At 52.8% G+C, this 20,758-nt stretch overlaps 1 protein-coding gene across 1 annotated transcript; it reads right to left on the bottom strand.

The window, feature by feature from the left end:
- Positions 1 to 8,504, bottom strand: LOC114682341 (gastric inhibitory polypeptide receptor-like). Its single transcript, XM_028856182.2, is given in 13 exon segments — positions 1 to 208; positions 358 to 558; positions 644 to 685; positions 2,939 to 3,077; positions 3,158 to 3,246; positions 3,372 to 3,441; positions 3,698 to 3,758; positions 3,951 to 4,107; positions 5,918 to 5,973; positions 5,976 to 6,061; positions 6,222 to 6,325; positions 8,261 to 8,322; positions 8,325 to 8,504. Coding segments are annotated over 12 exon segments (1,206 nt in total). The 5' UTR covers positions 8,464 to 8,504; the 3' UTR covers positions 1 to 208.
- Positions 8,505 to 20,758: the final 12,254 nt, after the last annotated feature.

The following is a 20,758-nucleotide window of genomic DNA, read 5'->3' as shown; positions in this document are numbered from 1 at the left end:
CCCACTTCTTCCCCGCCTGCAGGTCCAGGGTTTTTCCAGCCACGGAAGCCCTTCTTCATCCTTCCTGTTCCCAGGGCCTTTACACTGGAATCTGCCTGGAGTCTTGTCCTCCACCTCTTCAGGTTGTCTCCACTTCTTTCAAACATGGCTTAAAAGCGTCGCGTCTTCACAAGCGGCCTCCCTGTCAGTGGTCCTAAACATCTCGATCCTTTTCATAAGCCATTCCACAACAAATATATACATGTAGGGACCTTGTCTTCCTTCCTTCTCCTCCCGTTTCCCCAGCATTCCCACACCGGGGCTGGTACACAGTAGGCATCAATACATGCCAATGTACAGACACAGGAGTCCCGTTACCTAGCAGTAACTTTCCAAGACTTCATCTCCAGGCACGTGCAGAGACCCGGAGGGCCAGGCGCTGCCTATGGGGGCCTCCCGGGGTGCAGGACGCGAGGGCAGGGCCGGCGGGCTGAGCTCCATGTTCGGACCAGAGCGCTCCTCGCGGAGGCTGAGACGCAGGCGACGGTGACGCCAGCCCCGGCGGATCTCCGACTGCACCTGCAAGGCGGGGCGCTCAGGGCGGCGCCGTTCCCGGCGCGGCCGCCAGGGGGCGCGGGCGGGCGGGCGGGCCGGCCTCTCCTACCTCTTTGTTGATGAAGCAGTAGAGCACGCTCACCAGGAAGCCCTGCAGAAGAGGAGAGATCAATCAGATCGCTGCTGTGGACTGCGCTGATCCCAGCCCCAAAGTGCTGTGGCTGTTGCCGCCCTGGTCCTGGGTACCGAGGCACCTGCTCACTGGCGCCTCCTGAGTTGCCCCGCCGGGGCCTGAGAACTGGGTCCCTCAGTGGAGCGTCCTGTGTGTGTGGAAACTGATTTCCTGCTTTCCACATTTGGGGCAAGCTGCTTAACCACTCTGTGCCTCGGTTTCTTCGTCACGGAAAATGAAGGTGGTGGCTGGAAGAATTGAGGTATTTGTGTGTCAAAAGATGTAGTGCAGCCGGGCAGTGGTGGCGCACGCCTTTGATCCCAACACTTTGGAGGCAGAGGCAGGCGGATCTCTGTGAGTTTGAGGCCAGCCTGGTCTATAGAGTGAGTTCCGGGATAGAAAGATATACTACTTAGCCAGGTGTGGTGGCACATGCATGCCTTTAATTCCAGCACTGAGGCAGAGGGAGACATCTCTGTGAGTTTGAGGACACCCTGGTCTACACAGAGTTCAATGGATATCCGGGACTACTGGTGAGACCCTGTCTCCAAAAATAATTAATCAATTAGCTAATTAATTGATTAGAGCTGTAGAGATGGCTCAGCTGTTAAGAGTGCTTGCTGCTCTTCCAGAGGATCCAAGTTCAATTCCCAGCACCCATAGGATGGCCCACAACCATCTGAAATTAATTACTCGCCCTCTTCTGGCCTCTGTGGGCACTGCATGCACACGGTGCACAGACAACGTGTAGTTAAAACATCAATGCACAAAAAGTAATTTTAAAAAATTAATTAATTACGGGGCTTGAGGTTTGCTCAGTAATGGAGCACATGCTTGGCCAGCTGGAGACAGATTACAGTTTGAGCCCCCATGCCTAGTTTAAGTTCATTAATTTTCAAGTCAGTTATGAACATGGCTATTAAGATATTCCTTATGGGAGCTGAGAGATGACTTAGTGATTGAGAGCAGCGGCTGCTGTTCCAGGTTCTGAGTTCAATTCCCAGCCACCACATGGTGGCTCATAACCATCTGTAATGAGATCTGGTGCCCTCTTCTCTCTGATACCCTCTTTTGCCATGCAGGCATATATGCAAATAGAGCACTCATATACATAAAATACATGAAGTTTAAATCCTTTTTAAAAAAGATATTCCTTATGCAGGCAGTGGTGGCACACACCTTAAGTCCCAGCACTCGAGAGGCAGAGGCAGGCGGATCTCTCTGAGTTCAAGGCCAGCGTGGGCTACAGAGTGAGTTCCAGGACACAGGGCTACACAGAGAAACCCTGCCTCAAAAAAAAAAAAAAAAAAAAAAAGAAAGAAAAAAAAAAAAAGAAAAAAAAGAAAAAAGAAAGAAAAAAAAGAAAGAAAGAAAAAACAACAAAAAAGATATTCCTTATGATTTTCTACAATCCTATCAAAATCTAAGTCAAGTCACATGCTTCCTCTTCCAGGAGAAAGAAAAAAGACATATTGAAGTTGCGCTCAGGTCTCTCTTTTTCTCTGTGCCTGCCGCTCTGCTCCCGCCTCCAGGCCTGCAGCTGAGGCGCCCTCTCTCCATCTCACTGGCTGCCCTCTGGCCCCGGGGATCCTCATTCTGAAACAGTGCCCCAGATGTGTGACTGGCTGTCTACACAGGTGTTTGCTCTTGGTGTCTCCCACAGAAGGGGCCGGGGGTAGCCATTTGGCCCCTGGCTGTAGCTCCATCTGCTCTTGCTTCCTTTAATGGATGCACATTCTTCCCAGGGAGATTGGTACTGTGCCCATTTTAGAGAGGAGAAGACTGGGGCTCGTGGGGTCTATCAGGGTAGGGTACCATCCGCATTGGCCTCACATTTTGGAACGACCTTACCCTTACATTCTGCACTTGAGGCATGTCTCACTCTAGCCCCATCCAAAGGTAAAGGAAGCCATGAAGTTGGCAAGTGCCAGAAACTAACTCTGCCCCATCACAGTCCACCCGAAGGCAGTGCTGAGGAAGGCTGTATGGTCCTCTACCACCATCCCCACTGCCCCCCCCCACCCCAGCCCCAGCCCAGGACAACCCTAGTTAGGTATTTCCTACGCATGCATGATGAATGCGGGCATGAATGAATGAATGAATGAATGAATGAATGAAATCCCATGGGTGCACCCCAGTGAGTGGCTGCTCGGGTGGATGATAGTGCTGTGCCCTGGTGGAAAGAGAGGCCCGAGGGGGGAGGGGGAGCCTCCGCACACCCTGTCAGAGCACCTGGAAGGAACTTAAGAAGATTTCAAAGGCCAGTTTGGCTAAGCGCAGGGCGCCTTCAGCCTGTTCCTCCGTCACGGGAGCAAACACCACCTCGTGGACACCCAGCAGGGGCACCAGCGTCAGCGTGGAACGAGCCAGCCTGGGAAGAGAGGGTGTTGGCGGTCTCCACGTCCCTACCCCTGAACCCGGCCCCATCTGCCTCCCCGCCCGGGCCCTCACCTTAGTCGGTAGTCCGGGCAGCGCATCTGCCGCGTCCTCAGCTTAGACACAAGGATGCCCAGGATGCGGATGAAGATGAGGAAATTGATCTGTGAGGAGAGAGAGACTGAGCCAGAAGCCATTCGGTTTGGGGGTGGGACGGGAGGTTGGCGCTCCGCTTCCCCAGGATGGGAAATCCCTGAGCACAGCCTGGAGGAGGGCAGACTGGCCCTACCAAGATGGTTATTAGGATGGGGGTGCGAATGATCCACCAAATGGCTTTGACTTCGTTGCGCTCCCAGCACCTGGAGGAGGCAGGGTAGAACTGAGATACACAATTTCCCCCACCCCACCCCCAGCCACACCCAATCAGACAGCGTCCCTCACCAGGCCCTGCCCACCTTCTTTAGGACCCACCCACCCAGCTTTCCAGGAGGCCTCCTAAGCCACCTTTCCCGGCGCCCACATTCGCCGCAGGGTCCCATTTCCACCCTTCCCCCCGCCCCATTCCATGTAGCCCCGCCCACAACCCAGGCCCCGCCCCTAGACCCTGCAACTCACTGCGTGTTCTCGAACAGGTACCTGACGATCACCCAAGGAATGACGAAAGCGCGGGGGCCCCTGTGCAGACCCCGATCCCCGCCCCCCACCCCGCCGCAGCTGTCAGCGTGCACACGAGCCCCTTCCAGGCCCAAGACCCGCGGAATTCCTCAACGAGGGGGTGGGAGGAAGGCAACGCGGATCGGCGGGGCAGTGGGGAGCCGAGATGCGCTGGGCTGGGCAGAGGGTGGGAGGGCACGGAGTCAGGCCTCACCCCAGCCAAGAAGCAGGTAGCAGCGGAAGTGGCCCTTTTCCGAGCCTCCCACGATCACCAGCAGATGGTGCAGGTACACACCCTCTACCAGCAGCCAGGTGTAGTTGGCACCCACGTACTGGGTCACGATCTGGGCCGTGCGGCAGGCAGCTAGGGCCTAGGGAACCATCAGACAAGGGAAGTCAAGGCAGAGAGGTATCCCCAAGCCTTTCCCCAGCAACATTGTCTCTTTATTTTATTGTTTGCATGTGTTCCTTTGTGCAGTAGGGCTTGACCCCAGGGATTCCTGCCTGTTAGGCAGGGGCTCTACCACTGAGCCACACCCCAGCCCCTCACTGGGGATTCTAGCAGGGGCTCTACCACTGAGCCACACCCCAGCCCCTCACTGGGGGATCTAGGCAGGGGCTCTACCACTGAACCACACCCCCAGCCTCTCACTGGGGGTTCTAGGTAGGGCTCCACCACTGAGTTACATTCCATTCCCTCTTCTCTTTGAGTCAGGGTCTCACTAAATTGTCCAGGCTCTCCTTGAACTTGCTCTGTAGCCCACTTGAGTCTTAAAATGTCAATTCTGCTCCAGTTCCCACATAACTGGCACTACAGGACTTCCTGACCAGACAGGGCTCATCTCCATCTCTTTCTTGCTTTCCAATGTTTTACTCTGGGTCCCCAGCAGATGGCGTAGCTCACCCTATTCACTTTCACTTGAGGACTGTCCCACAATGACTCCTTAACGACTGGCACTTTCTATTTTGTCCCACAGTGGAGTACCCTTAGAATCCCAGGAAGTCGCCTTTGCCACACTGGCTCTTAAGAACTGAACTCCTGGGACTGAGGAGACAGCTCAGCAGTGAAGAGCACTGGCTGCTCTTCCAGAGGACCCAGGTTCAATTCCCAGCACCCACACTGCAGCTCAGGGGCTCTGACACCCTCTTCTGGCCTCCGGGGCACCAGACATGCACGCGGTGTGCATACATACATAATACATATATGTAGGCAAACACTCACACACATAAAATTTTAAAAACATTTTGAATGTTGCCAGGTAGTGGTGGCGCATGCCTTTAATCCAGCACTGGGAGGCAGAGGCAGGTAGATCTCTGAGTTTGAGGCCAGCTTGGTCTACAGAGTGAGATCCAGGATGGCCAGGGCTACACAGAGAAACCCTGTCTCAAAAAAAAGAAAAGAAAGAAAGAAAGAAAGAAAGAACATGCCTTTAATCCCAGCACTCAGGAGCCAGATGGATCTCTGTGAGTTCGAGCCAGACTGGTCTACAGAGCGAGTCCCAGGACAGGCTCCAAAGCTACACAAGAGAAACTCTGTCTTGAAAAACCAAAAGAAAAAAAGAAAAAAATAATAAAATAAAAAGAAAAGAAACAACAAAACAAATTAAATGCCAAGCTGTGTGACCACAAAGACCTTCAGGAGTTGGTTCTCTTTGTCCACCATGTGGGTTTCGGGGACTGAACGCAAGTCACTGAGCTTGTTAACAGTGCCTTTATGCACTGAGCCATCTAGATGCCCTTTTTGTTGTTATTTAATGTGTAGAGTGTTTTGCCTGCTTGCATGTCTATGCATCACACGCAGGTCAGAAGAAAGCATCAGATCCCCTAGAACCGGAGTTACAGATGGCTGTAAGCTGTCCTGTGGATGCTGGGAATCAAACCAAGATCCTCTCTGCAAGAGTGTTCGGTTCTCTTCAGTCCTGGATGGCTCTTAATCTTTCTTTCAATTCTCCCAGTACTGGCACAGGTACTCTGTTACTGAGCTCTACCCAACAATTATTATAGTCCTACTTTACACTCTCTTCACCTCCCCATATCCAGGAATGAATTGGTACCTTCCAAATCCCCCTCATCCATTCTTCTTCTCCCATCCTGCTCCCATGCTCTCGGTACAGTGATCAGGAAAGGTATGGAAATAGATGGAAACTTCTTGGTCCCAGCAGAAAGGAGGAGATGGAGTACCTGGTTCCACAGGGTAGGAGTCTGGTCCCCAGTGTAGGGGCCAAGTGGAGGAAGCAGCGGTCTCGGGTGAGGATGGCCGCTGCCGCAGCATAAAAAGACGTGAACAAGTTCATGTGAATGTAATTGCGAGTGCAGTGCAGCCGCCTGGAGGATTTGAGAGACAAGAGGGCTGGAGGCCCCTGGAGAGCTCTCCTCAGTCATCCAGAGTCCCTCTGACCACCCCTTCCCAAGCCGCCCCATCTCCCAACTTAGTGTCAACTGAGGACTGTGTCTCCAGCACCGCACCCAGGGCTGGGAGCCTCACCTGAACAGACTTAAGATGAGCAGGGCTAGCAGCAGAGCGGCCAGGGACAGGGAGTAGCCGACTGTATACACCACCTGCAGGCGCTCCAGGATCAGCCTTTGGTCCTGGCGGGGACATGGAAAGCAAGAGAAGATGTGACTCTCCCAGCTGGCCTCCCCCTCCCCATTCTCCTCTGGGAAAAGTACCCTTTGTTCTCTGTTCTTGCAAAGTGAAGCACTCTGATTTTCTCCTTGAAGTACTTTTTTAAGTGGGGATGACTCCATCCTTCCCTTCCAAGGCTGGGTGCGCGCGCGCACGCACGCACACACACCACACACACACACACACACACACACACCACACACACTGTGATTAGTAAACAATGGGACTATGACTCAACACAGGACAATGAGCACTGGTCCTGGGATGTGGTGTAAGGATTAAGAAGTCAGAATGGCAGCACACCCCTCTATCCCAGCACTCAGGAAGCTGAGGCAGGAGGAGTGTCTCTAGCTTGAGGCCAGCCTGGGCTACAGAGTGAAACCCTGTCCTAAAACAAGCAAACACAAAAAAAAAACCAGGGCTGGAGAACTGACCAGCGGTTAAGAGCACTGCTCTCGCAGAAAACTAGGGTAGGATCCTCAGCACCCACATCAAGTGGCTACAACTACCTGTAACTCCAGTTCCAGGGAATCTAACACAGCTAATTTGGCACCTGAACACACACAGACACACACATGCACACACAAATACACACACAGACAGACACATATAGACACACACAGACACACACACACAAATATACACAAACACACAAATATGCACAAACACACACAAATACACACACAGACAGACACATATAGACACACACACACACAAATACACATACACACATACACACAAATATGCACAAACACACACAAATACACACATAGACATACACACAGACACACACATGCACACACAAATGCACACACAGACACATACACACAATACACATATATATAGACATACACACAAATACACACACATGCACACACAAATACACACACAGACACATACATACAAACACACAAATACAGACACAAAAACCAAATACACACACAGACAGAAAACACACACACACACACACACACAGACATACTGTTTTTTCTTTTGAGACAGGATTTTCCTATGCAGCCATGGCTGACCTGGAGCTCACTCACTATATAGACCAGGCTGGTTTTGAGCTTGCAGAGTTACCTGCCTGGACCTCCTGAGTGCTGGGACTACATATACATAATTAAAAGCAATAAAATAACTTTTTTTTTTAATGGCAAAGCCAGGCATGGTGCTTTAATCCCAGCACTCGGGAGGTAACACAAGCGAATCTCTGTGAGTTCAAAGCCAGCCTGGTCTACAAAGTGAGTTCTAGGACAACCAGAACTACACAGAGAAACCCTGTCTCAAAATCACACACACACACACACACACACACACACACACACACACAGGTGGCTCAGCAGGTAAAGGCGCTTGCCGCAAACCTGGTGACCTGAGTTCAATTCCTGGAATCCCAGAAGGGTGGAAAGAAAAGAACCGACTCCACAAAGTTGTCCTCTCACCTCCACATATACACACTGTGGCACACACATAAAATAAATAAATAAATAAATAAATAAATAAATAAATAAATAAATAAAGGACTTTTAAAAAAAGAAGTCTGACATTAATGGGTTACCTCTTCTTGATGCCCCACAAACGAAAAACCTGGAGCTCACAGAGGAAGACAAGCGTGCTCTGGTGACAGAGCCTGTGTGTCATTTGAGCCCTAGGTCTTACTCCGCCTGATGCTGTCACCTTACAGTACAGGACTCAGTCTCAGAAACGGGCACACGGCTCCTTTTTCTACTTTAAGCAAGTCTGAGTTGGATTTTGATTACTAACAACCCAGAGTGCTACTCAGTACAAAGAGGTGTGGAGTTGGGCCAGAAGCTCCGGAGGTGTTTTTTGTTTTTGTGTGTTTGTTTGTTTGCAGCTCTCTCCAGACACCCTAGCCTGCACCCTCCACCTCGTCTCACCTGAAAGGTCCCGTTCTTCTCTGGATTCTCACACTGAGTGTGATCTCTCCAAGACCCCCACTGCCATCACTGCCACACTGGCGGAAGACGTAGCCCGCAGCCACTATGGGAGGAGCATGAGGGAGGGGATCAGAAAAAGAGGTATGTAGAGGTTCATCACTGTAATCTTGACAACCGGGAGGCCGAGGCAGGAGGATTGCCATGAGCTCAAGGCCAGCCTGGGCTCAGCAGGCAGAGTCGCTGGTAGCGCTGGGGGACCCACACGAATACATTCCTGCATGTTGATCTCTTATCGTCACACCCCATAGCACGCGCTATAGCGCGCGCGTCCACGTATACACACAATAAATAAAGTCAGGGAAAGTGAATCGTGTGACAGAGCCCAGGAGACACATTAGGGAATACCAGGCTTGACAGACAGGGTCACAGGACAAATAGGACCAGGAGGGACTGAGTGAGCTGCCTGAATGTGGAGTCCGGGATGAGGGGTACGGGAAGCGCCTCACCGTGGCGGTACCAGGGCAGATACCAGGGGCAGGATGCCCGAGCAGTGGTGTTGGCGGCCGTGAGTCCCAGCAGACGTACATATCGAAGGACCCGTTACAGACTATGCCTGAGGGAGAGGGCGGCGGAGCCAGAGGCTGGAGAAGAGGAGCCGTCCCAGCTTTTTTTCTTCCACACCTCCAGATGTTATCATCCCCTTAGAGGCCACAAGCTCCTGTCACCAGACCTCAAGCCCATCCATCCTCCAAGTCCCACTGCAGATACCGCAGGCTCCTCCCACCAAATCTAGACCGCTCAACTAGCAAGCTCCACCCAAAACCCGCCCACTGTCATGCAGGCCACCCCCACGACCCCTCCCACTTCTCTGCCCTGGAACTTGCCCTGTAGACCAGGCTGGCCTCGAACTCACAGGGATCCGCTTGCCTCTGCTTCCTGAGTGCTGGGATTAGGGTTCTCCTATTCAGCTGAATCCAACCGGGACCTCGCTGCCTACCCGAGCCGCCCAGATTTCCTTGTTTGGCTGCCAACTCCTTCTCTCAGCCCCCTTCTTCCTGCTCGCCCAGCCCCCTAGCCACACCTGAGGGTGGATCTGCAGCCTCCAGGGTCTCCTGGCACTCCCGGCCGTAGCCGCTCCCAGCGCTGGAACAGCTCCCCGTGGTCTGCCCCTCAGAATCTGTCTAAGAGAAAAGGGAACGGAGGACCCCCCCCCCGCGCGCGCGCACGCGCGAAGACCCTCCCAGGCAGCAAGCTCGGTCAAGATTTGGAGGGGCTGGTCAGTTTTTTACCCAGGACTCCTGGTGGCTTGGAAACCTTTTAGATGGAATTGGGGTGCCTAGAAAACCGCCAAGGATCTGGCATGGGAGATGGCAAATTTGGAGAGCATCAGAGGAGGGCGGTGGCTGGACCCCACCGGGAGGACTTGTGAGGGAAAGTGTGAGTAGAAACTACCAGACTGCGGCAGGGGCGGGCAGCCTCGAAACGCTCCTTGGGGTAGGGAAGGCTTAAGAGCCAGCCTCCCAGACCGCCTGTGTCTCTCTAGGTCCTCACCTCCGCCCTCTGGAGTGGCAGACCCCACAAACACAGAAGCAGGATCCGCAGGGGCATCCTTGAAGGGTGATGGAGAACTCTGGCCACTGGGAGGCAGTTGGGTTGGAGGGGTCCCAGGGCAGAATCCACACGTCAGCCTCGGGCAGCGCTCACCTGCCAGAAGCACACAGAGTCTGAGGCCACCCCCATTTCCGCACGTGAGGATTTGGGGTGGGGCAGGACTAGGCGCGGCCTCCAGTGGTTAAGTGGGGCTGGGATCAGCTAAGCGATTCCCAGGCCCTCCTAAGTGTTGCTGAGGCAGCCGAGGTGGAAGGGAGGGTGTTTGCTGAGGGGCCTGTTGCCCTAGAGCTGTGACGGGCAGAAGTGTCAGTGTCACCCAGAGGCTAGACGGGGGAGACTCGGGAACCTGGACCTCCAGGGGTGTGTGGGGGGGGATAGAAACCGGCAGTCAAGTCTAGAAGGGAACTTGAAGCAGGCATATGAGTTCTCAGCCCGAAGTGTGTTTAAATTAGATAGGTACCCATCTTCTAAAACTTTCCTGGCTTTGAATACGTATATAAAGCCCAGAGCCCGAGGGACAGCGTTCTCCCAGCATCCAAATACTCAGGAATTAGACCCTGGGTTTCTGACTTTAGCAAGCTAAAATGCTCTGAAAAATTCTTCTAACCACAACCACTATCCACCCCCACCCAGACAATGTGAAAGCCGGGTTTCAAGAGGGAATCTCAGAGCTCCGGAAAAACAAAAAAACAAAACAAACAAACAAACAAACAAAAAACAGAGTCAGAGACAGGATGAAAACAGAAAGACTCAGGACAATGAGACCGCCCGCAGCAAGAGATCAGAGACCAAAGTGTGTGTGTGGGGGGAGACAGAGACAAAAAATGTGGGCTCAGAGACAGAAAGAAGTAAGTGGGCGAGCGAGATAGAGAACGGGGAAATAGTAGAAATAAACTCATCTAGAGACTAGGAGAGAGTGAAGGAGGGAAAGATGACGGGCAAGAGAGAGGCAGAAAGAGACAAAGGAGGGATAGAGAGACAGAGACTAGGGAGAGATAGGCCCAGGGCAGGGGCTTGATGGGGACCCTTACCTGTGCCCGGTCCGCTCCCAGCCTCCTTCTCCTGCCACGGCTGCCCTGCCTCGCCTGCCTGAGCTCTGGAAGAGGTGACAGGCGCTGGCAGCCTGGGTGCTGGAGGGGGGGGCCAGGGCGGAACAGCGCACAGGAGGGGGGAGCTCTGTGCATGAGTGGGAACTGGGGAGCAGGCACGTTTATCACAGCCACTCTGTGTCACGTAGGAGCAGCCGCACAGTTATGGTCCGGCCCTCCCCCTTCCCCAGCCACAGAACACACCACCCCATCCAGCCGCTCCACAGCCTCGCACAGGATCCCGAACGCGGAGCGAGCGGGAGAACGGAGGCAGAGGCTCAGGAGTGTGACTCTGTGAGTAACAGGTTCATTCACAGCTCTCTAAGTGGGACCGTGCGAGGGACCAGTCTCTCACCCACAGGGACACGCGGCTGTGTGCCTAGGGCCGTGGACACGTCACACACGAGCAAACACAACCTGGCATCCCATAGTCCCAACACCATGGCCTTTCTGTTGTCATTCTTTGGTGCATGTGTATGTGTGCGCATGTCCGTGTGGACGGGTATGAGGGTCAGAGGACAACCAATGATGTCATTCTTGGTTGCTGTCTACTTTTGTTTGTTTGGTTTTTCGAGACAGGGTTTCTCTGTGGAGCCCTGGCTGTCCTGGAACTCCCTCTGTAGACCAGGCTGGCCTGGAACTTGGACATCTGCCTGCCTCTGCCTCCCGAGTGCTGGGATGAAAGGGGTGCGCCACCACACTTGGCAGGTGCTGACTACTTTGCATTCCTGCATGTGTGTGTGCGCGCCCAAATGTCCTCATAAATGTGGATGGATGCCAGAGACCAACCTCTGCTGCCCTTTCTCGGGACTGCTCACCTGTCTTTCTCATATATATGAGACAGTGTATCATCGTGTAGCCCTGGCTGCCTGGAACTCACAGATGTGGACCAGGCTGGCCTTGAACTCACAGAGACCTGCCTGCCTCTGCCTCTCCAGCGCTGGGATAGCAAACACACACTACCCAGCTTTACTTGCTGCTGAGGATCAAACTCAGGCTCTTACCCTCGTGTAGCAAGCATTTTACCACCTGAGCCATCCAGAGTCCCAGTCCCTAACTTGTTTCGCTTTAATTTTACCTGAGCTTTGCTGCCACCGATGCATGTGTAGCACATTCATGCAGTACCCAAGGAGGCCAGAAGAGGGCACTGGATCTGGACCTGGAGTTACAGATGGTTGTGAGCGTTCCTGTGGGCGGGCGCTGAGTACTGAACCCTGGGTCCTCTTGGGTCCAGTAGAATAGCAACCAGTGCTCTCCAGCCCTGTTTTCTTTGTTTGTTGTTTCTTTCTCTTTCTTTCTTTCTTTCCTTCTTTCTTTCTTCCTTCCTCCTTCCTTCCTTACTTTTGTGTGTGTGTGTTGTGTGTGTGTGTGTGTGTGTGTGTGTGTTGTTTTTGAGACAGGGTTTCTCTGTGTTAGCTTTGCGCCTTTCCTGGAACTCACTCTGTAGCCCAGGCTGGCCTCAAACTCACAGAGATCCACCTGGCTCTGCCTCCGAGTGCTGATAAAGGCGTGCGCCACCACCGCCCGGCTTGACAGTCTTACTATATAAACCAGGTGTCCTCCAACTTTGGATCCTCCTGCCTCAGTTCTTCAGGGGCCGAGATTCAGATTTCAGTTGCACAGGCATGTGCAGCCACATTGGCTCCCGGGAACACTGTCGATAAATAAGCACACATACCCACAGTCAATTCGGTGTACCCCCAGACTAGCTGCCACTAGTCTGTGTCCCAGGAGGACATTACCCAGAGCAGGACCTCAAGCAATGAGTGTCCAGGACACACGGGCTTGCGTGTGTGATTCACATGGCCATTTGTCTCTCAGACCAAGCTGATAGTCACACACAGTCACACACAAAACACACACATAGTGTCACACACACACACACACCTGAGACACACATCACACAGTGTCACACACACACACAAACACTGTCCCCTGAGACACACATCACACAGTGTCACACACACCCACAAACACTGACACCTGAGACACACATCACACAGCATCACACACACACATCACACTCACACACACATCACACAGCATCACACGCATCCACAAAACTGTCCCCTGAGACACACATCACACAGTGTCACACACACACATCACAGTGACACACACATCACATAGTGTCACACACACACAAACACTGTCCCCTGAACACACATCACACAGCGTCACACACACATCACCACAGCGTCACACACACATCACACAGTGTCTCACACACACCACAAACACTGCACACACGTCACCACACACAACAGCGTCACACACACACACACAGGTCTCACACACACCACAACACACCCAGACACACATCACACAGTCACACACACATCACACAGTCAGTGTCTCACACATACCCACAAACACTGTCACTCGAGACACACATCACAGTGTGTGTCCCCACATGCGACAGCACATACTCCTCAGGAATCACCGAATGCATATGTTCTCGTCTTCACACGGGTGCCGCATGGGCACGCAACCATACCATTGTTCCATCCACACTCACAAACCAAACATTCCACGTAGGTTCCAGGGATGGGATGCGTGTAGTCAGCTTGATGCAGGCACCCTAACCACTGAACCATCCTGCTGGCCCATGTCATCTTTTTTTCATTTTTTCTTATTTTGTGAGAAAGGATGCTCTATGCCCAGGCTAGCCTTGATCTCATCATCCGGCTCCAATTGCCAGATGCTGGGTGTGTATTGTACCTAAGGGTCACCACTCCCAGCTTATGTGTGTCAAATACGTGACCCTCGCTGGTCCACAGCCACTCATACAGTTACCTGTCCACACACTGTGATTCCACTGTCACACGTTAACCCGCAGCAATCTTGAAGTCATCCCATGGTTACAGGAACCCATTATCACCCATGCTTTTACAATCCCTGCTTCCGGGATCTCCACTCTAGATGTAGGGAACATCTGTTCGTGGAACTTAGGATGGGGCGACTTGGAGCCCAGCATGAGAACTCAGTGTCGACATCTCCCCTCAGTCCACACCACTAGTTCAAGCTGCTCTTGCTCCCTGGATCTGTGTGATAAGTGGGACAGAGGCAAGCTTGCCCATTTGCAGAGGACAAGCTGAGGCCCAGAGGCCCAGGAAAGGCAGGAGTGGCCTGAGGTCCACATCAGAGGCAGGGAGCAGAGAGCATGGGGGGGATGAGGTCCTTACCGCCTGGCCCCTGGGGCCTCTGTGCTCTCTGCTCCACATTCCTGGAGTCTGTGGATCCTGGGAAAGCGTCTGTCCCTGAAGTGGAGCATGAAGGGGGTCTGAGATTGAAGAGCACCTCATGGACAGCTGGTGGGAAGAGCCTGCTGGGCTTCTAGAGGGCATGAAGGTCACTGGACTGGAGAGGGAGGAAGGATGGACAGGAGTGGTAAGCGGGGCAGAAAAGAACGGAGACCAGAAGATAAGAAGGGGGAGAGACCGGCGGCGGAGGCAGCGGTGGCGGCGGCAGTGGCGCACGCCTTTAATCTCAGCACTCGGGAGGCAGAGACAGCCAGATCTCTGTGAGTTCGAGGCCAGCCTGGTCTACAGAGTGAATTCTAGAACACCTGGGCTACACAGAGAAACTCTGTCTTGAACCCACCCAAAAAAAAAAAAAAGACGAAGAAGAAGGGGAAAGAGATGGAGGGAAGAGCTTGGAGTGCAGACTCAGGCCTGTCATACCAACACAAGAAGATCCTGAGTTTGAGGCCAGCCTGGGCTGCAGAGTGAGGCTCTGTTTCAGAGAGAGAGGGGGAGAGAGAAAACGGAGGATGAGGAGAAGGAGAGAAAAGAGAAGAGGAAGAGAGAATGAGAGAGTGAGCCTGAAAGATAGTTTTGAGGGCGGGACCCCCGGCTCCACCCCCTCATTGAGAATCTACAGTACGGCACCCATGCTCCTGTCCATCACCCCTTCCCCAGGAACTTGTAAGCAGCACTAATGAAACTCACTGAGTCACGACAAAGAAACTTACACAGGATGCAGGTAGAGGATGAGTCAGAAACAGGAAAGAGGTGAACCAGGAGACAGGCTCACATTATACATACATGCATGTATGTATCTCAGTGAGACTGTGTATTTGCTAATGAAAAAATCTCAAAAGGGGGCCTTCGAGATGGCTCCGTGGGTAAGTGTGCTTGCGTGCTTGCCTCCAAAGCTGACGGACGACCTGAGCTCATTCCCTGGAACCCACACGGTAGAAGGAGAGGATGAGCTGGCTCCCACAGGTGGTCTTGACCTCCACTCATACACAGCAGCGCGCGCGTGCGCGCGCGCGCGCGCACACACACACACAGATAAATAAATACATGTGTGTGTATTAAATTTCCAAAGATGTTCCTGAAGACAGAAAGGCACCCTCACACCCTCCAGGCCATTTGTTCACTCTAGGTGGACACAGGGCAGGCATGTAGGATGGGAAGGCAGAGGAGGGAACATCTGTCTAGGTCCCTGACTGGCTCCTGCCCAGCCCTGTCCTCTGTCTAGGTCCCTGCAGTCTCTGGGACAGGCATTGAAGAAGCAGCCTGGAGCCTCCCTGACTGCTCAGCTGCTCCCAGGCTGCACCATGCGGCAGCCCACCCTTCACCCCCCCGGGAGACTCAGCCCCTGACTACATACACTCTGGCTGCTTTTCCAGCATACTTGGCTCTTCCGGTCTCTAAATATAGCCTGTCTCTCCCAGCCGCCAGCCTATCTCCTCTCTGTTGGTTCTCCCGACTCCTCTCTCTGTGCTTGCTCTCTCTCCCCTCCCTCTCTCTTCTCCCGCTCTCTCCAAATCCCTCCTGTCTAGTGCAGCATGACAGAGCATCAATCCCAGCACTCTGGAGGCGGGGCTAGCTGAGCCCTGTGAGTTCAAGGCCAGCCTGATCTGCAGAGGAAGTGCCAGGTCAGCCAGGGTTACACAAGGAGACCCTGTCAAAAGGACCAAACGAACAACGAAACCTCTCCTTTCTCTTTTTCTCCAAGCCCACATTCAGTGTTTGTGTCTTTCTTTCTTAATTTAGGTAATTTTCTCTTCCTTCAGTCTGTCTCAACTTCACAGGTCTTTTCAATCAGCCTTCCTCCTGTTTTGAGCCAGTCTTCTGCTTGTCTTCTTATTGTATTTATTAATGGTATTATTGTATCGTTCCGGTCCTCATGCATGCCAGAGAAGCACTCTAACAGTGTACACGCCCCCAGCCCCTCACTGGGGATTCTAGGCAGGGCTCTACCACTGAGCCACCCCAGCCCCTCAGGATTCTAGCAGGGGCTCTACCACTGAGCACACCCAGCCCCACTGGGATTCTGCTCTACCAGCCACACCCCAGCCCTCACTGGGGATTCTAGGCAGGGGCTCTACCACTGAGCCACACCCCAGCCCTCACTGGGGGATTCTAGGCAGGGGCTCTGCCACTGAGCCACACCCCCCCTCACTGGGGGATTCTAGGCAGGGGCTCTACCACTGAACCATACCCCAACCCCTCACTGGGGGATTCTAGACAGGGCTCTACCACTGAGCCACCCCAGCCCCTCACTGGGGTTTATAAGCAAGGCTCTCTAGTTAAGCTATAGCTCTTACCTCCCTGTGCCCCCAACACACCTTTATAGCTAAGCTGACCTCAAAATCACCTCAATCCTCAGCCCCTCTCCTGGTCCTAAGATTATAAGCATTAGCTACCACAATTCATTTGTCTGTTTTAAAATCTGCTTTATTTAATTTTGCATCCTGGGAATGGAGCCCAGGGTCCCACACAAGCTAGGCAAGCTTTCTCTACCGCTGAGCTCCACCTCAAACCTCTTCTTTCTTCTAACTTCCCTGGGTCCCTCCTTCCTTTCTAGTCTCTGGGTGTCTGTCTGCTTCCCTCCATTGTTCCTGGTCCTAACTTTCCTGGCTCTTGTCTCTTGCCCCTCAGGCTTAGGGCAGTGGTCAGGCAGTGCCCCAACTTTGGAAGTGATGGTAGGGGAAGCTGGAAAGCCTGTGTCTCCCCCCACGGGGCTGCCCAGCCAAGCAGAGCTGGAGGGATCAGGCAGGAGCCTGGGGTGCTGGCAGATGGTGCGAGGAAATGAGGCAGAGAGATATGGGAGAGGAGGCGCCCATGGGCCTGAGGCCAGGATGGAGGGAGAGATGGCCCCGGAGATTCAAGACTACGGAGATACAAAGCTTGAAGGATAGAGGACTAGTGAGAAACGGAGATGGTAATAGAGACTCGGAGACACCCCGGGGAAACATGTTCCCTCACTTAAGGGCCAGAGAGGCAGAGCCTCAGAGAGGAGAGGCCAGAAGGCAAGCGTCCCAGGCTCACAGGGACAGAGAGATAAATCCTGGGAGTCAGACAAGGGGGGAACTAGACTGCACACTCAGCCACACACAAGGGATCGTGGAGAAAGGATCCACAGCCAGGAAAAAATGGAAGTTAGATAGAAGAGACCCCAGAGAGACAAACTCTGTGGGATGTGGCTCAGTGGATGAGTTTTGCCTAGCGTGGGTAAGCCCTGGGTTCCATCCCCACCACCACATAAACCAGATGTGGTAGTGCATGTGATCCCAACACCACGGGGTGGGGTGGGGGGTGGTGATGGAGACAGGGGGGTCAGAAATTTCAAAGTCATCTTTGGCCACACAGAGAGTTTGAAGACAGTCTGGCCTATGTGAAAAAGTCGAGGATTGAGTGAGCGTCACAGAGTCGGGCCACAGAGACAGGAAACCCGTGGAGATAGGGACCAGGCAAGACAGAAATTCAGAGAGGGGACCCACCGAGAGTGACAGACAGAGAAGAGAAACAGGATAGCTGACAGCCAGCACCCAGACAGAGAAGGAAAGGACAGAGTCCAGAATGACAAGACTATCAACTGCCCCAAGACGAAATCCGAGGGGATGAGGCAGATGCAGTCAGCTCCCTCAGCCTCTTCCGGTCCTGGGGGTGCCGGTATCCATAGCGACCGACTCAGATTCCCAAGGCAAATATTGTCCAGGCCAGAAACAGCCGCAGGGCTGTGTTGACATAATGTCGCACTGGGTGGGGTGGGGGGGCAGCGGCTCCCAGCTGGGGTTCTGCAGACAACACCAGCCTCCCTTCACCTCCAAATGCCAGCAAACTTCCCTTCACCCCCATCCAGTGCCTGAGCCAGCTCTTCCCTACTGCCCCCTGGTGGCGGTGGCCTAAGCTGAGCGGTCCATGCTGAGCCTGGACGGCGGAAGGCTAGGCTGAGAGTCCTGCCCAGACCGAGCATCCGGAAGTAGAGGCAGGAGGATTTGTAATGGAGATAAAATCCCCATATTCTTGGTAAAGACGCCTAGAGACGCCCAGAGAGGGGAAGCAACTTGCCTCCAGGAATCATGGATCATATACAATGACAGAGAGTGCCCCTTATGGACAATTTCAAAAATGTAGTTTCCAGACTGTGAGAAAGCATGCTCACCTGGAAGGAATTAAAAAAAAAAAAAAAGAAATCTATCTACCCCACCCCCTCCACCCTCCAGCGCAGCGACCTTAGAAGCCGTCTTCAAGGTTCTTGACATCTCCCCGTGAAAGCACTCAGGATGGAACAAACTCCATTAGCTGTACCCAGAGCCTGCACACGGAACACTTCACACCCAAACGCCCATCCAAACTGCTCTTCTCTTCTGGGAAATGATGCCCACCACAGCCATTTACCCTAAAAGTCAGACAAAGTCACATCGCTCACCGCTCATGGGGACGCTTTTTGAGTCTGGTTCCTAGCCTGGACTAGAAAGCTGTTCCAGGAAAAGGACGGACTATGACACCATTGTATGTCATCTCCCTCCCTCTGCCATAACCCACCAGCCTCAGTTCTGTCAATGCCTTACTCCATTCTCTAGGCCCTGGATTTGCTCCCCTCTCCCACAACATGGAGCCTAGGATTGGATCCCTCTTGGGCTCTCACAGTGCCCTTCCAAGAGGGCCATATCCCTCAACACAGTACAGTCAGTCTTACTCCACTGTGTTTTTGTCGTTATATTTTTAAAGTTTTTATTACATTTATTTATTTAGTTGTTCAAGACAGGGTTTCTCTGTGTAGCCCTCACTGTCCTGGAATCCCTCTGTAGCCCAGGCTGGCCTCAAACTCAGATCCGACTGCCTCTGCCTCCTGATGCTGGATTAAAGGTGTGCGCACCACCATGCTCAGCTTATTTATTATTCTTAATTATGTGTCTGCCCCAAAAGTCCAAAGGTGTCGCATCCTTGTGGATGTGGGGTTACCAGGGAATTCTGATGCAGATGCGGAGTCACACTAAGTCATTTTTGCAGTCCCTCAATATCTTCGTCTTTCTTCCAAGACTAAGCCAAACTTAAAATCTACCTCAGCAGGATTTTTTTTTCCTGCCCAAGAATCATTTAGCTCTGGGCACAAACGCTTCCTTTTTGTTATTTGGGTCTCTCAGAGAGAATGTCCTTGGGGCCACAGACTCTTAGTGAGCCCCACCCTCCTTCCTAGTTATCTTCCTAGCACCTTAGCACTCTCCAGGACCAGAAACTGCCTTCCCAGCTCTGTGCCTGCTTCTTCAAGGCGTAAAAGGGATGACTAGGAACAATGGGTGTGTTTACATGTAGGGACTGCACGCACTGGTGGCTGTGATTGACTTGTTGTTGGTGTTTACGACCTCCACAGAACTGACATTCACAGAGCAAACTCTGACACTAACTTGATCACTGTGGAGACTCCAATACCTAGGATGGATCTTGGTTTATAGTAAGTACTCAGGACTGGGTGTGTGTGTGTGTGTGTGTGTGTGTGTGTGTGTGTGTGTTGCCAGAATCAAGCCCAGGCATCAAACATTAGGTAAGGCAATCTCTAGCCCTCACTGGGGATTCTAGCAGGGCTCCCCACTGACCACACCAGCCCCTCACTGGGGGATCTAGCAGGGCTCTACCACTGAGCCACACCCAGCCCCTCACTGGGGATTCTAGGCAGGGCTCTACCACTGAGCCACACCCCAGCCCTCACTGGGATTCTAGGCAGGCTCACCACTGAGCACCCCAGCCCTCACTGGGGATTCTAGACAGGGGCTCTACCACTGAGCCACACCCCGCCCTCACTGGGGGATTCTAGGCACTATCACTGAGTTCAGCCCCAGAGCCCACATGGTAGGTAGAAGGGAATGATCTGACTCCCACAATTTGTCCTCCAACACCCCACCACACTAAAACTCACATGCTTGTGTGTGTATGTGTGCACAAGCACACACAAGTAAATAAATGTACAAATCAAGAAGAAAAATATTGCTGCTGCTGGTTGGTGGCGCGGCGGCGCGCGGCGCGGCGGGCGGCGCGCACGCCTTTAATCCCAGCACTCAGAGGCAGAGGCAGGTGGATCTCTGTGAGTTCGAGGCCAATTTGGTCTACAGAACGAGATCCAGGACAGGCACCAAAACTACACAGAGAAACCCTGTCCCGAAAAATAAATAAATAAAATAAAAAATAAATAAATAAATAAATAAATAAAAATAAGGGAAAAAAAGAAAAATATTGTCTGGAAGTTGGGTCTTTGGTATATGCCTGTAGTCCCAGCACTGTGGTTGGAGGCAGGAATGTCAGAGATTCATTAGAGGCCTTTTATTTGGGGGGGGGCGTCTTTTTGAAACAAGGTTTCTCTGTGTAGCTTTGCGCCTTTCCTGGAACTCACTATGTAGACCAGGCTGTACTCGAACTCACAGAGATCCACCTGCCTCTGCCTCCGAGAGCTGGGATTAAAGACTGCGCCACCACCGCCAGCCTGTTCCTAAAAAAAAAACAAAAAAGCCAGGCGTGTGGCACAGCCTGTAATTCCAGAGTTTGGGAAGTGGAGACAGGAAAAGGAA

Source organism: Peromyscus leucopus, chromosome 1, assembly GCF_004664715.2.
Source record: "Peromyscus leucopus breed LL Stock chromosome 1, UCI_PerLeu_2.1, whole genome shotgun sequence".
Taxonomy (NCBI): domain Eukaryota; kingdom Metazoa; phylum Chordata; class Mammalia; order Rodentia; family Cricetidae; genus Peromyscus; species Peromyscus leucopus.
This window is presented reverse-complemented; position numbering and strand designations above follow the sequence as displayed.